At 43.5% G+C, this 18,703-nt stretch overlaps 1 protein-coding gene across 1 annotated transcript in view; it reads right to left on the bottom strand.

Annotated features, from left to right (window-relative positions):
- LOC129695930 (uncharacterized) overlaps positions 1-18,703 on the bottom strand; it is a 154,488-nt gene that overhangs the window by 37,750 nt on the left and 98,035 nt on the right. The window contains exons 21-24 of the mRNA XM_055633409.1: positions 18,615-18,695; positions 9,014-9,178; positions 7,400-7,537; positions 2,881-2,963 (exon numbers count right to left, since the gene is read on the bottom strand). Coding sequence (XP_055489384.1) covers positions 2,881-2,963; positions 7,400-7,537; positions 9,014-9,178; positions 18,615-18,695 — 467 coding nt within the window. The remainder of the gene's footprint in view (positions 1-2,880; positions 2,964-7,399; positions 7,538-9,013; positions 9,179-18,614; positions 18,696-18,703) is intronic.

Below are 18,703 nucleotides of genomic sequence, written 5' to 3'. Positions count from 1 at the left end.
TGGAAATCAGGTACATATTTCACCATTAAATGAATCAAAACATAAAATGGAAAAGGTATTGGCCTTTTTTTCTCCAAAACCTCCCTCATCGCCTCACTCCTCAAAAGGTTCAGACCTAAATCTTATATAGGTCAACGCTGCCAACCTTGTGAGGCCTTCTGTGAACACTGGTTGATGCGGGGCGGGGCGGGGGGGTGTATTGTAGACAAAGTTGACAATATTTTAATCTGACAACTGTTTGTTTATCAACTGCCAGTCTTGATTGTGTGACTACTCTGTATTTGTATATAATTGAATTAAAACATTTTGGATTATATATATTTTTTAAACTGTCAACTTTGCTGAATGTACACTTATTTCAAATTCATAACCATCTTTGCTGCCATTCAATGTTTGGATCTGTTTAGTCTGTTTTCCATTGATGCCCTTAACTGAAGCAACCGTAATTAAAGGTACACTGCAGGTCTGTGCCCATATGATACATTATCGTCACTAAACCCTCTGTTTCTTCAGACAAACTAACTTACACTGTGCTCCTCCAGTCATATGCTGAGAGAATGGAGCGGCTGGGCTTGTATACTCTGGAGTTTAGAAGGATGAGAGGGCATCTCATTGAAACATATAAGATTGTTAAGGGTTTGGACACGCTAGAGGCAGGAAACATGTTCCCGATGTTGTGGGAGTCCAGAACCAGGGGCCACAGTTTAAGAATAAGGAGTAAACCATTTAGAACGGAGATGAGGAAACACTTTTTCTCACAGAGAGTGGTGAGTCTGTGGAATTCTCTGCCTCAGAGGGTGGTGGAGGCAGGTTCTCTGGATGCTTTCAAGAGAGAGCTAGATATGACTTAAAGATAACGGAGTCAGGGGATATGGGGAGAAGGCAGGAACGCATTGAATGGCGGTGCTGGCTCGAAGGGCCGGATGGCCTACTCCTGCACCTATTGTCTATTATCTATTTTCAACCAAATATGCTTGCCTTGCCTTTGTTCAATTCTTACCGTTTTGAGTTTGAGTTGAGTTTACTGTCACGTGTACTGAGGTACAGTGAAATGCTTTTGTTGTGTGGCAGCCAGTCAGCGGAAAGACAATGCATGATTACACTTGAACCAACCACAGTACAAATACATGATCAAGGGAATGTGAATAATGTTTAGTACAAGATAAAGTCCAGTAAAATATAATCAAAGATTGTCCAAGGGTCTCCACTGAGGTGGATAGTAACTCAGGACTGCTCTCTAGTTGATGGTAGGATGGTTCAATTGTCTGATAACAGCTGGGAAGAAACTGTCCCTGAGTCTAAAGGTGTGTGTTTTCGTACTACTATACCTCTTGCCTGATGGTAGAGGGGAGAAGGAGGAGTGGCCAGGGTGCGACGGGAACTTGATTATGCTGCTGGCCTTGACGAGGCAGCGTGAGGTGTAAAATGGAGTCAGTGGAAGGGACATTGATTTGTGTGATGGTCTGGGCTGCGTCCACAATACTCTGCTATCTAATTGTCACAGAGGGCTGTGGAGGCCAAGTCAGTGGATATTTTTAAGGCAGTGATAGACAAATTCTTGATTAGAACCGGTGTCAAGGGTTATGGCAGGAAAATGGGATTAGGGGGCAGAGACCAGCCATGATTCTACTGCAGTTGTACAGGGTCTTGGTGAGACCACACCTGGAGTATTGCGTACAGTTTTGGTCTCCTAATCTGAGGAAATACATTCTTGCCATAGAGGGAGTACAGAGAAGGTTCACCAGACTGATTCCTGGGATGTCAGGACTTTCATATGAAGAAAGACTGGATAGACTCGGTTTGTACTCGCTAGAATTTAGAAGATTGAGGGGGGATCTTATAGAAACTTACAAAATTCTTAAGGGGTTGGACAGGCTAGATGCAGGACGATTGTTCCCGATGTTGGGGATTGCATTTTGTTGTCTCTGTACTGTACACTGACAATGACAATTAAAGTTGAATCTGAATCTGAATCTGAAGTCCAGAACAAGGGGTCACAGTTTAAGGATAAGGGGGAAATCTTTTAGGACCGAGACGAGAAAAACATTTTTCACACAGAGAGTGGTGAATCTGTGGAATTCTCTGCCACAGAAGGTAGTTGAGGCCACAGTTCATTGGCTATATTTAAGAGGGAGTTAGATGTGGCCCTTGTGGTTAAAGGGTTCAGGGGGTATGGAGAGAAGGCAGGTACAAGATACTGAGTTGGATGATCAGCAATGATCATATTGAATGGCGGTGCAGGCTGGAAGGGCCGAATGGCCTACTCCTGCACCTAATTTCTATGTTTCTATGTTTCTATGAATGGCGGAGTAGACTCGATGGGCCGAATGGCCTAATTCTACTCCTTTCACTTCTGAACACTATCGCTGAGTCAGTCGTTGCTATTTCCAGAGCAGGGTATACTCTAGGATGCCACTGCGGTCTTGAATGGCCATATTTTAAAGTCAATCAGCAGATGCTGCATGGCTTTGTGTCAGGAATCCATCATCTTCTGACTCAAATGCAGGAGTGCACTGTCACTGGCTAAACACTCACTTCCTCCACATGGTGACTAACGTTGCATGGCGATTTGGTACTTTCCACCCAATTTAACAGAATAAGCCTATCTCTCCCTTGTGGTTATCCATCCAAAACGTTCTGCATTCATCTCACCCTATTACATTTCTAATTCAGGATGCCTTAGCTCTACTGAAATGAGTTTGACTGCCCGATAATTTGTATGCGAGGAGCAAAATGAAATCCAGCAAGTGAGATACAAGGTGCAAAGAGAGGAAAATTAAGAGGAAAAGGTTGGGATCAAGAAATTAAAAGGAAGAAAGAAAGAAATAAAACCTGGCCCACAGGCAAAGCTGTTATTATTCCACTGATTCAGCAGCTTACCTTGGTATTCAATCCTTGACCTGATTCAATTCCACCATGTGATATTATAACTGAACCATCACTGGCAAACACTGAAACAGTGCCTGAAATCAATAATTGTTGTTAGGAAATACAGAATGTGCTCCAGAACAATTAACATGCCAAAATGAAAAGTTACTACTTTTTCTCGTAGTTGATAGTTTAAGCTCGGTTTAGTGACACAGTGGAATCAGGCCCTTCATGCTGACCATCGATTGATCACCCGTTCACACTAGCTCTACGTTAGCCCACGTCTGCACCCACTCATTTACAGAGGCCATTTAACCTACCACTCCGCATGTCTTTGGGATGGGGGAGGAAACGGGAATACCTGAAGAAAACTCATGTGTTCACAGGTGGAAAGTGCAAACTCCACACAGACATCATTCAAGACTGAACCCATACAAGGCTGTGGAGGCAAAGTCAGTGGATATATTTAAGGCAGAGATAAATAGATTCTCGATTAGTACAGGTGTCAGAGGTTATGGGGAGAAGGCAGGAGAATGGGGTTAGGAGGGAGAGATAGATCAGCCATGATTGATCGGCTGAATGGCCTAATTCTACTCTTAAGATCAATGACTCTCATAATTTTATATACTTCTATTAGATCTCCTTGCAACCTCCGGCTAATACCTCTGAATGCTTTGAGAGATGTGAGAACTAACTGTAGAGAAGCTGTAATTAGCATTTCATATGGTAACCTATTTAATAGGCCAGTAAGATGATGCTTCCTATAGATAACTATTTTAGGGCTAATAAAAGATTAAATTGCCTTAGGCAAAGCTTCACTGAGAATGTTATTAATATAAGGCATCTGCAATTCAGTTTAATGAAGTAATAGAATAAAGGGAATAAATAATATACACATTTCCCTCATAAGGAAAGGATGGAATGGCGAGGTTTATATTTGCAGAAATTTATAAGTGTGTGTCAAATCCATTACACCTTCATATTCATTACAAATACTGATTGAATGACTAATTGAAAAAAAGGTGTGGAAACAGACCCATTTGCCCAACATGTCCATATTGATCTTTGATGATCTGTTTCTCACTAGTTCTAGGTTATCCCACTTTCTCATCCACCCCCAACACACTTGGGGAAATTACAGGAGCCAATTAACCGCAAACTTGCAAGTCTTTGGGATTCTGGAGGATACTGGAGTACCCGGAGGTAACCCACGTGGTCACAAAGAGAGTGTGCAAACTCCACATAGCCAGCACTTCAGTTAGGGATCGAACCCGGGTCTCTGGCGCTGAAAGGCAGCAGCTCTGCCAGCAATGCCACCTCTAAAATCACACAGGTTTGGACAAAAAGGATGGGATTGGCATGTTGGTTGGAAAGGGCAAGTTAGGCCGAAGAGCTTGTTTTCGTGCTGTATAACCCTGACTCTAATATGTTTTCATTGTGGAAGAATTGAGAACTAGGCAATGCTGTTTAAAAATAAATGTCCGAGACACTACATTTGGAAAACATTCGGCTTGTCTTGGCGGAAAAAACAGATCCATTTCTCAAGACATGGACACCCTTCACCGAATTTGTACAAGAATAGCATGGTGCAACACAAATTTAAATTTAAATCCGATGCTGTGCTGGGTGAGGTGGGCGGGGGGGCTGGGGGGCAGGTATAGCTCCACCTTCCTTTTTCTCTTTTCTTATGGTAATAGAGAAGATTCAAACAAGAGGACATGACTTCAGAATTAAGGGACAGAAGTTTAGGGGTAACATGAGGGGGAACTTCTTTACTCAGAGAGTGGTAGCGGTGTGGAATGAGCTCCCAGTGGAAGTGGTGGAGGCAGGTTCGTTGGTATCATTTAAATAAATTGGATAGGGATATGGATGAGAAGGGAATGGAGGGTTATGGTATGAGTGCAGGCAGGTGGGACTAAGGGGAAAAAAGTTGTTCGGCACGGACTTGTAGGGCCGAGATGGCCTGTTTCCGTGCTGTAATTGTGATATGGTTATATGTTATATGGTTAAATAAATGATGGTCTTTTAAGACAGAGATGAGGCACTTTGTTTAAACTTCAGAGATACAGCGTGGAAATAGGGCTTTCGGCCCACCGTGTCCCCACCGACCAACAATCACCCGTAACTCGTTCTATCCTATATACTAGGGAGATTTTACAGAAGCCAATTAACCTACAAATCTGCACATCTTGAGTATGGGCGGAAACCAGAGCACTCAGAGAAAACCCACGTGTCACAGGGAGAAACTTACAAATACAAACTTCTTACAGCCAGCACCATAGTCAGGCTCGAACCTGGGTCTCTGGCCCTGGAAGGCAACAACTCTACCGCTGTGTCCCACTGAGGATTTTCTTTGAGGATTGTGATTATCTGGAAGACTCTTCCACAAGAGGGTAGTAGAGCCTCTGAATATGTTTTGAAGCAGAGACAGGGCAGCTTGTTTTTAAGGAAGGGAATGAAAAAATTCCTGATGATAGATGGAGCTGTGGAGTTGAGGTTGCAGTCAGATCACCCATTGAATGAATGCTCGAGTAACTTCACGCAGCTTAGCAAGTAAAGCTACAACCCACAACATTCTGGGTAGATAAGCATCCATAGCTGTTCCTGTTTTTAAGCAAAAAGCAAAATGCTGGAATAATTCAGCAGCTCAGGCAGCATCTGTGGAGGGAATGGACAGATTACATTTTTTTTGGGGGGGGAGACCCTTCTTCAGACTGATTGGGCAGGTGGAAGAAAACTGGAAAAGGGATAGGGTTGGGCCAAAGTCTGGCAAGTTGTAGGCAAATGCAGGTGAAGGGAGTGGTTGGGAGGTGGATAGAGATATGAGGTGAAGAGGAGACCAAAACGTGTCAGATAAGGAAAGGAGAGCAGCGAAATGTAAAGCCAGGGAAAGGGTGGAAGGAGGAAAATAAAATAAAAAGGAAACATCGGATTGGGCGATGGAGAAGGCGTATACAGGGATGGGTGGCGGGAAATAAGTAGCAGGAGGAATGGGTCAGGGGGGAGTTCCCCCCGCCACGGGTACCATGTAATCCCGTGCTACCTGCTCCATGATCGGATGGTCCACGACTAAACCGTCTCCCCCACCTGGGTTTGTCAGGTGAGGAGGGGGCTATGGATCCCCAGCAGGACCACAAACACGACCAGTCAAAGGGCGGATGAGCTTCTAGCGAGTCAACGGCCATCCACACTTCAGTAGAAGTTGCGATCACTGTCGTACACAGCATTGTAAGGAATGATGATAAAGCACACACACACACACACACACACACACACACACACACACACACACACACACACACACACCAGAATCTTATACTTCCAGCGGCGGAAGTCCGCAGGAACTGGCGGACAGAGATGTGTGGAGCGTCCGTCACCGTTCCCGTCGGAAATCTGCACCACTGCGTCGCTAATGTTTTCAACGATGATGAATGAATGAAGGGGTGGTGGGAGACGTCTGCTGAAATGGGTAAGCACCAAAGTGGTGGTGGCTGGGGAGCAGGGAAAAGAGGGGGTGGGGAGTTAGGGTGGCTAATATTTGAAATTGGAGAATTCAATGCTCATACCATTGTGTTGTAAGTTACCAGAGTAGAATATGAGGTGCTGTTCTTCCAGCTTGCATTTGCCCGTGCCCCTGCCTTGGACCATTTCTCCCACCATAATCCACTAACTTGGTTTATTTCCTCCAGAGTGTCAGAGGTTGAGGGGAGACCTGATAGAAGCATATAAATGAACGAGAGGCAATTATGAGAGGGTGGTGGGTGTATGGAATAAGCAGACAGAGGAGGCAGGGACTATTGCAAAGTTTAAGAAACAATTAGACAGGTACATGGATAGGACAGGTTTGGAGGGATACGAGCCAAACACAAGCAGGTGGGACTAGTGTAGATTGGACAAGTTAGCCAGTGTGGGCAAGTGGGCACGAAGAGCATGTTTCAATGTTGTATGACTTTATGCATAGATGGGGTAAACAATTAGTACCCCCCCACCCCCCCCCCCCCCCCAGGATGGAAATATCAAAGACTAGAGGTCAGAGCTCTAGTCTACTGAGGGGACAAAGTTTAACGGAGACGTGAGAGGCAAGATTGTTTTAGACAATGGTGGGTGCGTGGAACACACGGTTGGGGGTGGAGGCAGATACGATAATAGCGTTTACGAGGCTTTCATTCAGGTGCATGGTAGTGCAGGGAATGGATCACATGCAGGCAGTGGAGATTAGTTTAATCTGCCACCATGTTTGGCATGGACATTGTGGCTCAAAGGGCTTGTTCCTGCACCGGTCTATGTTCTAAATAAATACATTATGTTTTACAATTGCCAAATGTAATAAAGGTGATGCCTTCACCATGAAAACCAACATGTGGAATAATTGGAAACAGCAAACTCAACATGTACACAAAAAGGGAAACCACTACACATGCCGACAGTGAACAATAAGGCCATTATATTTCCATGTCCAGGAAATCCCCTTCTGATTCCAATTGTGCCCTTAACCAGTTTCTCCACCGCAGTATTTAATGTCAACACTCACACAGGTAACATCCCCAGCTCCAGTACATGCAGTATTTAAGAGGAACCACCGCCAGTCCTTTCTTCTTCCACAGGTTGTCGGCGTTAAACTTCTTAATTGTTTCCATGCGTCCTGCCACGTCCACTTTCGTTAACAGAGCTGTCCAGAGTGAAGCCAACAAAGGAGGTTAGTGCTTCAATGCACCAGAGGGGCACTGAAGGAAAGGCTCTGTGTTGTGTCCATGTCTCCCAAGTGTCTCCTAGACTTCTGCGTACAATGGCCAATTTGAAGTAATTGTTTTGTTTAAATGTCAATTTGTGCATTCATCAGTGGATAGGTTGGAAATGGAAATTAAAAATTAGATGATCTACTCGCAAATAGTTGAATAGTGCGCAATGCAAAAGAGCACACCATTCTGCACTAATTTGATATATTTTAACTTCCGAGTTTTATAATCTCTCCCCCTCCCACCGGAAGGGGCGTGGCCTTAATGCCCTGATTGACAGGCTAGAGATTCTCAACATTTTTTAAACACTAATAGCACTTTTATTTTTCAATTGATGGGAAGAATCCTCTGCACCTGATGAGCGGAGGGGGACTAAGTAAGATGGCCAAAAATCACAGCCGTAAGTGGTAGCGTTTTATCTAACATCAATATATAGTGCAAACAAGAAGTTGTCAAGTTCTTCTTTTAATCATTTGCCATTTCCAACCAACCACCACCAACAACCATTTGCAGTGCTTAATTTCGAACCAACCACCACTTGCTGTGCTTTATTTCGAACTAACCACAACCAACCACCATTTGCTTTGCTTTATTTCAAACCAACCATTTTCATTTTCAAACCACATTAAGGGCACTCAATGTCAGTAAAACCACACTCACAGTTTAGTAGACATGTGTTCAGTGTTATTCACAGCTCAGACTGAGAGACATGACCCTCTCGCTCCCCCCATCTTGTAGAGACTGACTGAGGCACTCAACACTTCCAGGTTTTATAGTCCCTCCGGAAGGGGCGTGGCCTTCAGGAGAGAGAATCTCAACATTTTTAAACACTAATAACTTTTATTTTTCATCGATGGGAAAAATCCACTTGTCCTGCACAGCAGAGGGGGACTGAGTAAGATGGCCAAAAATCACAGCCGTAAGTGGCAGCGTTTTTTCTAAAATCAATATACAGAACAACAGGAAATGGTCAAGATCAGACTTTTAGTAATATAGATAGATTATCCTTTGAATAAATTGGCACATTTTAGTGAACCTGCAAGTGGTTTGTTTTTTTGTGTTTCAGGGTTATAATTAGAATTAGTGTTGGTACAACAAAGAAGAATGAATAATCGCCAATTAAAAAGAAAAAATGTTTTGTTGTTAGTTTGCAATGTGCAAAAAGGTATTAATGCATCACTTTTAGATGCAACTGCCAAAACATCAGTGTGGTGTTTTAGAGTGTCCTGAAGGAATTCCAAATATGTATCTGTAGATAGCATTGACATACTTGAATAGTTTGAATATTCAGTGGACAGAAATCAAGTTATGCACCATTATTTTTGTCAACCTTAAACACTCACTCATAGCATGAAATATATCAGCTCAGAACAAAATCAGAACCAATCATGATAAAGTTGAAAACTCACATGCGTAGAGGTCTCGGATGCTGCAATAAGGCAGAATAAAGCCCATTGGCGTTCGGTCACCCTGAGCATACAGGTTCTTCTGCTTTACGATAATTGGATCCATTGATAGAAACTTGGCCACGTGTTCAAGAACAGTCTCGATGACAAATATGTTGGGCTTTGAACCTGTATGTGCAGAATGTTTGCGTTTTTTAATTTGGCCACATTGATATAATTCTATCCGATGAGTGTCGTGATCACATCACTGCTGAATTTTATATGTAAGCTCGGCTGCCATTGCAACACCACTCTGTACTGCATACAATCCTGCAGATGAAAGAAACTGCTTGTTCCAAAGAGATTAGCAACCTCATGCACTTATTCAAAGGGCCTCAAGTTTTATGTTTCTTAACCAAAATGTCTCATTCTAGCATCATCATCAGCGGTCTGGGTATTCGCCTATTCATTCATTTCATAATTGTCATAAATGCTGTATTTGTAATCTTAAATTATTTCTTATTTCGGTCCTAACTTTTGCTACGACCTTCGTTAAGAAGTTTAATTCTAGTATCAATATATTTTGCACAAACACATTTTCTCATTTACCCAAATCAATGGGGGGGGGGGGGGGGGGATCCAGTGGAAAATGTGTATGAAGGAATTGCAGATGTTGGTTTAAACCGAAGACACAAAATCTATCTACGTGGGAAATTCTGAATATTGGTGGGAAAAGCTGGATGCCAGTGAGAAACGATGCATACCAGTGGGAAATCACCACAGCCTGGTTCACCTCCTACCCAGGTATAGGCCAATGGCCCAGAGGCTGCCTGTGACCATAAGGTAGGTATGTTACAAAACCTACCTGAGCGTTGTTTGAGAATCTGTCCCAGCCTCGTGTGTGTGATTTTGGCACTGTTTAGAGGGGGCGGGTTTAAAACGCGATTTTTACTAGGCTGTTGCAATCGAAAATGTTCAGCCTAGTAAATCATTAACGGAAAATCGCAGAAAGACCCCGTCGCAAAAGGTATTATTAGTTTTTATGGCCTTGTATAATAGTTATAGTAGTTTAAAAATCACTCTCTCAACCCGCAACCTCTCGCAGCCCCAGGGTTTTATAAAGCAAACAATTAAAGGTATGTACCTTATTTTTACATTAAAAGGGGCTTCTTAAGAACCCTGTTTATATAAAATTTTCTATAGCGAGTAGTTCATTTTGGATTCTTGATATCCCGCAGTATTTTTCTGGGCATTTGAGGGCACAAATCCAGCGCAATGTGAACGTTCTAAACCAGCGCGTTCACAGGAACCCACTAGAAAGCTGATTTAAATTGACTTTAATTTACAGCAATTGGACACTAAATTCCTTCCATTTGGCCTATAAATTGATGTAAATGAGATTTAAAAATCATGTTTAATTGTGAATTATTTGTGAATATTATTTGGACACTTAGGCTATTTAAAAATGTTAATCATTTATTAAGAAATGGATAGATGTTTAGATCTAGTAATTGAAGTTTGAAATTAGCTACAATTGGGTAACTAACTAATTATATGCTTTAATTTCAGGTCATCCAAGTAAGATTATTTTATATTTGTTTCAGAATGGTTCAATCTATGATAACTGAAAATTTCATTCAGTTCTCTTAATTTTTAAGAAGGTTATGGGCTTTTGACTGTCCATGATCACGGCTTTTTTGTTATGTCCATAGAAAATCAATAGGGAACAAGATGCTAATTTCCGAGTGTGAAAATGGCCATAACTTTTTTATTACTTGAGATATGAAAGTGAATTAGGTGTCAAATTAAACTTATTATTATGCTTTATCTGATGGGATAAATTGCAGACTTGATTTTTTAAATCTCAAAATTTTGTAACATTGCTACATAAGGTCATCGAGGACGTGGTCACAGGAGGCCTGTGACGCTCTGCAGAGCTGTTTTGAGATCACAGACTGGGACGCACTCTGTGGTCCCCATGGAAACAACATTGATGGACTCGTGGACTGTTTTACCAGCTACATAAAGTTATGGTGGAGAACGTTGTCCCTGAGGAGATTGTACACTGTTTCCCCAACAACAAGTCCTGGCTCCACAGTGATATACAGGCCCTTCTCAACCCGAAGAAGAGGGCCTTCAGGAATGGTGACAGGGAGGAGATGAAACGGGTGCAGGAAGACCTGGAGGCAAGACTGAGACAGGGCAAGGACGACTACAAGAGGAAGCTGGAGCGTAAACTTCAGCAGAACAATAAGAGGGAGGTGTGAAACAGGATTACAGGCTACAAGAAGACCAGTGGCCTGGGGAGGGAAAGCAATCAGGACTGGGCCAATGAGCTAAACCTGTTTTTTAATAGATTAGATGGTGGGGCCTCTGCCCCCCCGATAGTCTCTCCCCCTCAATCCCCCGGTCACTTCCTCTGCCCTCTCTTTGTCGTGCCTGACCATCAAGGTTGGGGAGGGAGATGAGCAGACCCCCCCCCACCACGCACAGCTACAGGTCCTGATGGTATCAGCCCTAGAGTACTCCATGCATGTGCCAGCCAGTTGTGCAGAGTACTCCAGCATATCTTCAGCCTGATCCTGGAGAGGGTTCCTGTGATGTGGAAGACACCCTGCCTGGTTCCTGTCCCAAGGAGGATGCGCCCCAGCTCCTCCAATGACTACAGACATCATGGAGTCCCTAGCGTGGCTGGTGCTCACTCACCTGCGACCCCTGGTTCATCCCTACCTGGACCAAACAAAGATGGGTGTTGAGGACGCCATCATCCACCTGCTTCATCATTGCTATGCTCACCTGGATAAGCAGGGAAGCATTGTGAGAGTCATGTTCTTTGACTTCTCCAATGCCTTTAACACCATTCAGCCTGCACTGCTGGGGAGAAAACTGACAATAATGCCAGTGGTGTCCTGGATCACCCACTACCTGACTGGACGACCACAATATGTCAGGCTACAGAACTGTGTCTCGGACATGGTGCTGAGCAACACAAGGGGCCCCACAGGGGTCGGTCCTCTCTCTCTTCCTGTTTACAATCTACACCACAGACTTCAGATATAACTCGGACCCCGCCTCCTGCAGAGGTTTTCTGATGACTCTGCAATTGTGAGCTGCATCAGTGAGGGGAGGGAAGCTGAATAGAGGTGTAGTCAATGACTTTGTTGAGTAGTGTGGGCTGAATAACCTGCAGCTCAACACCGACAAGACTAAGGAGTTGGTGGTGGACGTTAGGAGAAGAGGGCCACGCCTGTCCCATATCTCCATCAATGGTGTGAATGTGCAGATTACCAAGGAGTACAAATACCTTGTAGTGTACCTGGACAATAAAGTAGGTATGTTACAAAACCTACCTGAATCGTCAGTGGGAATCTGCCCTCAGCCATGTCGGCGATTTTGGCGCTGTTTGGAGGGGGCGGGTTTAAAACGCGATTTTTACTAGGCTGTACTAATCGCACATGTTCAGCCTAGTAAATCATTAACGAAAAATCGCTGCAAGACCCGGTCGCAAAAGGTATTATTAGTTTTATAGGCCTCGATAATATAGTTATAATAGTTTTAAAATTACTCTTGATTTCGAAGGCTCGCAGCCCCTTTTTATAAAGCAAAACGTAAAGGTATGTACCTGGGGCAGCCCTATATATGCAAGTTATCTATAACAGATATTCATTTTGGGCTTTTTACATCCCGCAGTATTTTTCTCGGCATTTGAGGGCACAGTCCAGCGCTTGTCAACTTCTAGTCCACATGAACCCACTAGAGCCGATTTAAATGGGCATATTTACAGCAATTGAACGGCCTACCATCTTTGGACACTTAGGCTATTTAAAATTGTTTAATCTTTCCTTAAGAAATGGGCGTTTGACTATCCAAGATCACAGCTTTTTTGTAATGTCCATTGAAAATCAATAGGGAACAAGATGCTAATTTCCGAGTATGAAAATGGTCATAACTTTTTTAATACTTGAGATATGAAAGTGAATTTGGTGTCAAATTAAACTTATTGTTATGCTTTATCTGATGGGATAAATTGCAGACTTGATTTTTTAAATCTCAAAATTTTGTAACATTGCTAAATAAAGTGGACTGGTCCAGGAACGCTGAGACCCTGTACAAGAAGGGACAGAGCCGCCTGTACCTTTTGAGAAGGATCTGCTCCTTCAACGTCTGCAGCAAGATGCTGCAGATGTTCTACCAATCGGTGGTAGCCAGTGCCTTCTTAGTCATAGAGTGGTACACACCGACCATCAATGTCCCAGTTACACTAATCTCCCTTGCCTGTGCTTGGTCCATATCCCTCCAAACCTGTCCTACCCATGTACCTGTCTAGTTGTTTCTTAAATGATGGGATAGTCCCTGCTTCAACTACCTCCTCTGGTAGCTTGTCCCATAAACCCACCACCCTTTGTGTGAAAAATTACCCCTCAGATTCCTAATAAATCTTTTCCCCTTCACCTTGAACCAATGTCTCTGGTCCTCAATTCCCTTACTCCGGGCTTGAGACTGTGACCGATCTATTCCTCTCATGATTTTGTATACCTCTATAAGATCTCCCCTCATCCACCTGTGCTCCATGGAATAGAGACCCAGCCTACTCAACCTCTCCCTGTAGCTCACACCCTCTAGTCCTGGCAACATCCTCGTAAATCTTTTCTGAAGCTTTCAAGCTTGACAATATCTTTCCTATAACATGTTGCCCAGAACTGAACACAATATTCTAAATGCGGTCTCACCAACGTCTTATACAACTGCAACATGACCTCCCGACTTCTATACTCAATACTCTGACTGATGAAGGCCAAAGTGCCAAAAGCCTTTTTGATCACCTTATTTACCTGCGACTCGACCTTCATGGAACCATGCACCTGTACTCCTAGATCCCTTTGCTCTACAACACTACCCAGAGGCCTACCATTTACTGTGTAGGTCCTGCCCTTGTTCAACGTCCCAAAATGCAACACCTCACACTTCTCAGTATTGATACAAACCAGGCTGACTATCCCTAATCAGCCCTTGCTCATCCAAATGTCTGCATAACCTATCCCCACATAATGTTTTATGTGCCATTCTTAATTGTTACTATGTGTCGTGTTGTTACTGGCGAGCAGAGCACCAAGGCAAATTCCTTGTATGTGTACATACTTGGCCAATAAATTTATTCATTCATTCAAGAAAGCTCAGGATGTGTACGTCCCCGTTAGAGTGAAGGGCAAAGCGGGCAAACGTAAGGAACCGTGGTTGACTTGGAAAATTGAGACGTTAGTCAAAAACAAGAAGAATGGTACACCAGTCATTGAAAGTAGGCATGCAGATGCAGCAGGCAGTGAAGAAAGCGAATGGTATGTTAGCTTTCATAGCAAAAGGATTTGAGTATAGGAGCAGGGAGGTTCTACTGCAGTTGTACAGGGTCTTGGTGGGACCACACCTGGAGTATTGCGTACAGTTTTGGTCTCCTAATCTGAGGAAAGACATTCTTGCCATAAAGGTAGTACAGAGAAGGTTCACCAGACTGATTCCTGGGATGTCAGGACTTTCATATGAAGAAAGACTGGATTGACTTGGCTTGTACTCGCTAGAATTTAGAAGATTGAGGGGGGATCTTATAGAAACGTATAAATTCTTAAGGGGTTGGACAGGCTAGATGCAGGAAGATTGTTCCCGATGTTGGGGAAGTCCAGAACAAGGGGTCACAGTTTAAGGATAAGGGGGAAATCTTTTAGGACCGAGATGAGAAAAAACATTTTTCACACAGAGAGTGGTGAATCTCTGGAATTCTCTGCCACAGAAGGTAGTTGAGGCCAGTTCATTGGCTATATTTAAGAGGGAGTTAGATGTGGCCCTTGTGGCTAAAGGGATCAGGGGGTATGGAGAGAAGGCAGGTACAGGATACCGAGTTGGATGATCAGCCATGATGATATGGAATGGTTGCAGGCTCAACGGGCCGAATGGCCTCCTCCTGCACCTATTTTCTATGTTTCTATGTTTCTGTGCATGGGACAGGTATAGGCAGCTGGGATCAAGTACATCCCTGGAGGAGTTTCGGGAACTATACTCAGAAAGGGTTCAGATGGGGTGCAATTCCTCAAAAGTGTTCAGGAGAGTTTTCTTAAACAGTAAGTGGAGGCCCCCATACGTGAGGGGGCAACACTGGATCTAGTATTGGGAAATTGGGAGGGGCAAGTTAATGAAGTGTGTGTGGAGGAGCCTTTTGGGACCAGTGATCACAGTTCAATTAGGTTTAAGCAAGAACTGCAGATGTAGTATTTCTGTTTTTACCCAGGAGAAAGACAGTAGGACGGAGAAAATTGGAGCAGTCACTGGAAGTGTCTTGAGAGCAGTCAGTGTTACTGTCAAGGTACTGTTGTGTTTGAAAGTAGACAAGCTAGAGAGGGCTCTTAAAGATACGGGTGTCAGGGGATATGGGGAGAAGGCAGGAACGGGGAACTGATTGGGGATGATCAGCCATGATCACATTGAATGGCAGTGCAGGCTCGAAGGGCCGAATGGCCTACTCCTGCACCTATTGTCTATTGTCTAAATCTCCTGGGCCTGATCAGATATATCCGAGGACATTGCTGGAAACTAGAGAGGAAATAGCGGGGGCACTGATTGAGTCGTCCTTAAATACAGGAGAGGTGCTGGAAAACTGCAGGGTGGCAAATGTTGTGCCTCTTTTCAAGAAGGGTTGCAGGGAAAATGCTGGGAACTATAGGCCGGTGAGCTTAACATCTTTAGTTGGAAAGTTACTGAAGAGTATTCTGAGGGATAGGTTATGCAGGCATTTGGATGAACAAGCGCTGATTAGGGATAGTCAGTATGGTTTGTGTATGGTCTCACAAATATGATTGATTGTTTTGAAGAGGTGACCAAAAAGGTTGATGAGGGCAGAGTTGTAGATGTTGTGTACATGGACTTCAGTAAGGCATTCGACAAGGTTCCGCATGGTAGGCTGCTCTGGAAGGTTAGTTCGCATGGGACCCAAGGAGAGATAACTGAATGGATAGCAAATTGGCTCGATGGAAGGAAGCAAAAGTTGATGGTGGAAGGTTGCTTCTCAGACTGGAGGAAGTACATCCTCTGTTGGGCCTTCTTGTCTGTTGAGTTGACAGTGGCCATTTCAGGACTTGGAGATATGGTTCCAAGGAACTTAAAAGACTCCACAGATGTGACTGTGGTGTTAGAAACATAGAAAATAGGTGCAGGAGTAGGCCATTCGGCCCTTCGAGCCTGCACCGCCATTCAATATGATCATGGCTGATCATCCAACTCAGTATCCTGTCTCTCCATACCCCCGATACCTTTAGCCACAAGGGCCACATCTAACTCCCTCTGCTCTGGAGGACTGCCAGTTCGTCTTCCTGCGCAGGGATGCTCATCGGACACCTCTCCAGCGGCCCGTACAAGGGTCCCTTCCGGGTCCTGGAACATGGCTCGTCCACTTTCGTCCTAGACATGGGGGGCCAGCATGAGACTGTTTCGGTTGCGCGGCTGAAGCCGGCGTACATTGACATTGATCGGCCGGTGCTGGTAGCGCGGCCCCGTAAGCGAGGGCGCTATCCGTCTAGGGTACCTCCTCCAGTGGCTACTCTGTCCCCTGCACCTATTGGTCAGTTGCCCGTTCCTGTGCTGGGCATGGTATGTACCCGGGCTGGCCGCCGTGTACGCCCTCCTGTCCGTTTCGTGCCTCGGGTTCTTGGGGGGGGGGTCCTGTGGCGGTCCCTTAGGGTTTGGCGACTCCTTGGGTCATCACCCTCGGCTCTTGAGGGACAGGCACAATTGTCTGGCCATGGGGCTTCCCAGGGGCTGCTCACGGGCGTTCTGTGAGTTTGCCATGATTGATTAAACTACTTCTGAACCTGGCCTTGTCCTGATCATCCAGGCCTTTACAGATACCACTTTCCTCATTTACAAGGGTGGGAGGTTTATCTGGATGAAATCTGTTAACAGGTTGAAATACACTACATTAAATGAAAGACTATCAATCTAATGTGAATTATAATTCTGTGTTTTATAGGCTTAGAGTACCGTTTGATTTTTTGATTTTCATTATTAAATACACATACCTTTATGCTAGCCATATACAAATATAAACTGATTCTGGTCTTAGAAGATATCTCTATGAAATGACAGATATAACTACCATTAAAATGTTCATACACAAGAGGTCACTTTATAAAATATGTAATCTCCTCCTACCACTGAAGAGCTGATTGATTTAGCCAGTTCTGCTGTCTTTTACCTACTTAACTGGAAGCCCAAAACTCCAACAACGTACAGTGATATGTTCAATTTTGGATTTAGAGATACAGCGTGGAATCAGACCCTTTGGCCCACCGACTCCACTCTGATCAACGGTCCCTGCACACTAACACTATCCTACACACACCAGGGACAATTTACAATTATACCAAGCCTACAAACCAGTTCGTCTTTGGAGCGTGGGGGGAAACCGGAGCACCCGGCGAAAACCCACGCAGTTCACGGGGAGAACGTACAAATTCCGTACAGACAGCACCTGTCGGCTCTGGCACTGTAAGGCACCAACTCTACCGCTGCGCCACCGTGCCACCCTGGTAATGCCCACTTTTCCAATCCAGCTAAGTATGCTCTTTATATTGGTCCAACTGGTCTATATACTGGTATAACCATACTGGTCTCATGGTCACCTGAGGAAGTAGACTTACCACAAGATTAAGTCCATTTTGTCTGGTTTCCCAGTACAGCAGGGAACCCCCTGTTGATCACCCAGTGGTCACATTGACTACATCAGAAGGAAATGGCTGAGTTCCATCGTGTATATATATATATATATAGATATATATATTGATATATATATATATATATATATATATATATATATATATAGAGATATATATATATATAGATATATATATATATATATATATATATATATATATATATATATATATATATATATATATATATATATATATATATATATATATATATATATCTATATATATATATATATATATATATATATATATATAAAAGATTTTCGTCATCAAAAACAAAATCTTTTTTTTCCATATTATAAATCTTTTAATTCTTATACATAAATTAAAAGATTTAAAAAATTTAAAAAATACACCATTAAAAGTTTTTTTTCTTAATCACAAACAAAAATCATGTAACAAATTAAAAGATCAAAAAATATTTTGTTTTAATTAAAAACCCACCAAAAGATTTAAAACCAAAATAATAAAAATGACTGTGTATATATGTGGGTTTTATATATATAAGTGTCCAAGGGGTTTTAAATTTGAATGCCACAAACCTTCATGAATGTCCAATGGAACCGACAATGTGGACAGCTGGCGAGCCTGGGGCAAGGTCTCGGCAGCTGTCATGGCAACCCAGGGGCAGGACCTGCTCCATATGCTTGAAGAGACCCTCAGCTCTGCTGGGCTTCTCAGACGGACTGGGAACTGGCTTTCCAAAGCACTGCATATGCTGCAGGAAAGAGCTCGTCTCAACAGCAGGCAAATCGGATCCAGGTGGCTTGTCAGTCAGTTAAAAATCTCCAATACATGGTATAGTTAATAGCAGTCATCAGTAATTTCCCCCTTTGACTAGTTTAACCATTCAGTGTACACAGATCTCTTACCTGGAGCTCTGCACCAGGTGTGAGGTGCACGGTTTGTCTTTAAAGCTACAGGGATCAGCTGCCAATTCTCACACCTGTAGGCTGCAAGT

The sequence above is a fragment of the Leucoraja erinacea genome, chromosome 3 (genome assembly GCF_028641065.1).
Source record: "Leucoraja erinacea ecotype New England chromosome 3, Leri_hhj_1, whole genome shotgun sequence".
Taxonomy (NCBI): domain Eukaryota; kingdom Metazoa; phylum Chordata; class Chondrichthyes; order Rajiformes; family Rajidae; genus Leucoraja; species Leucoraja erinaceus.
The sequence above is the reverse complement of the archived record's forward strand: the minus strand, read 5'-3'. Positions and strand labels throughout refer to the sequence as shown.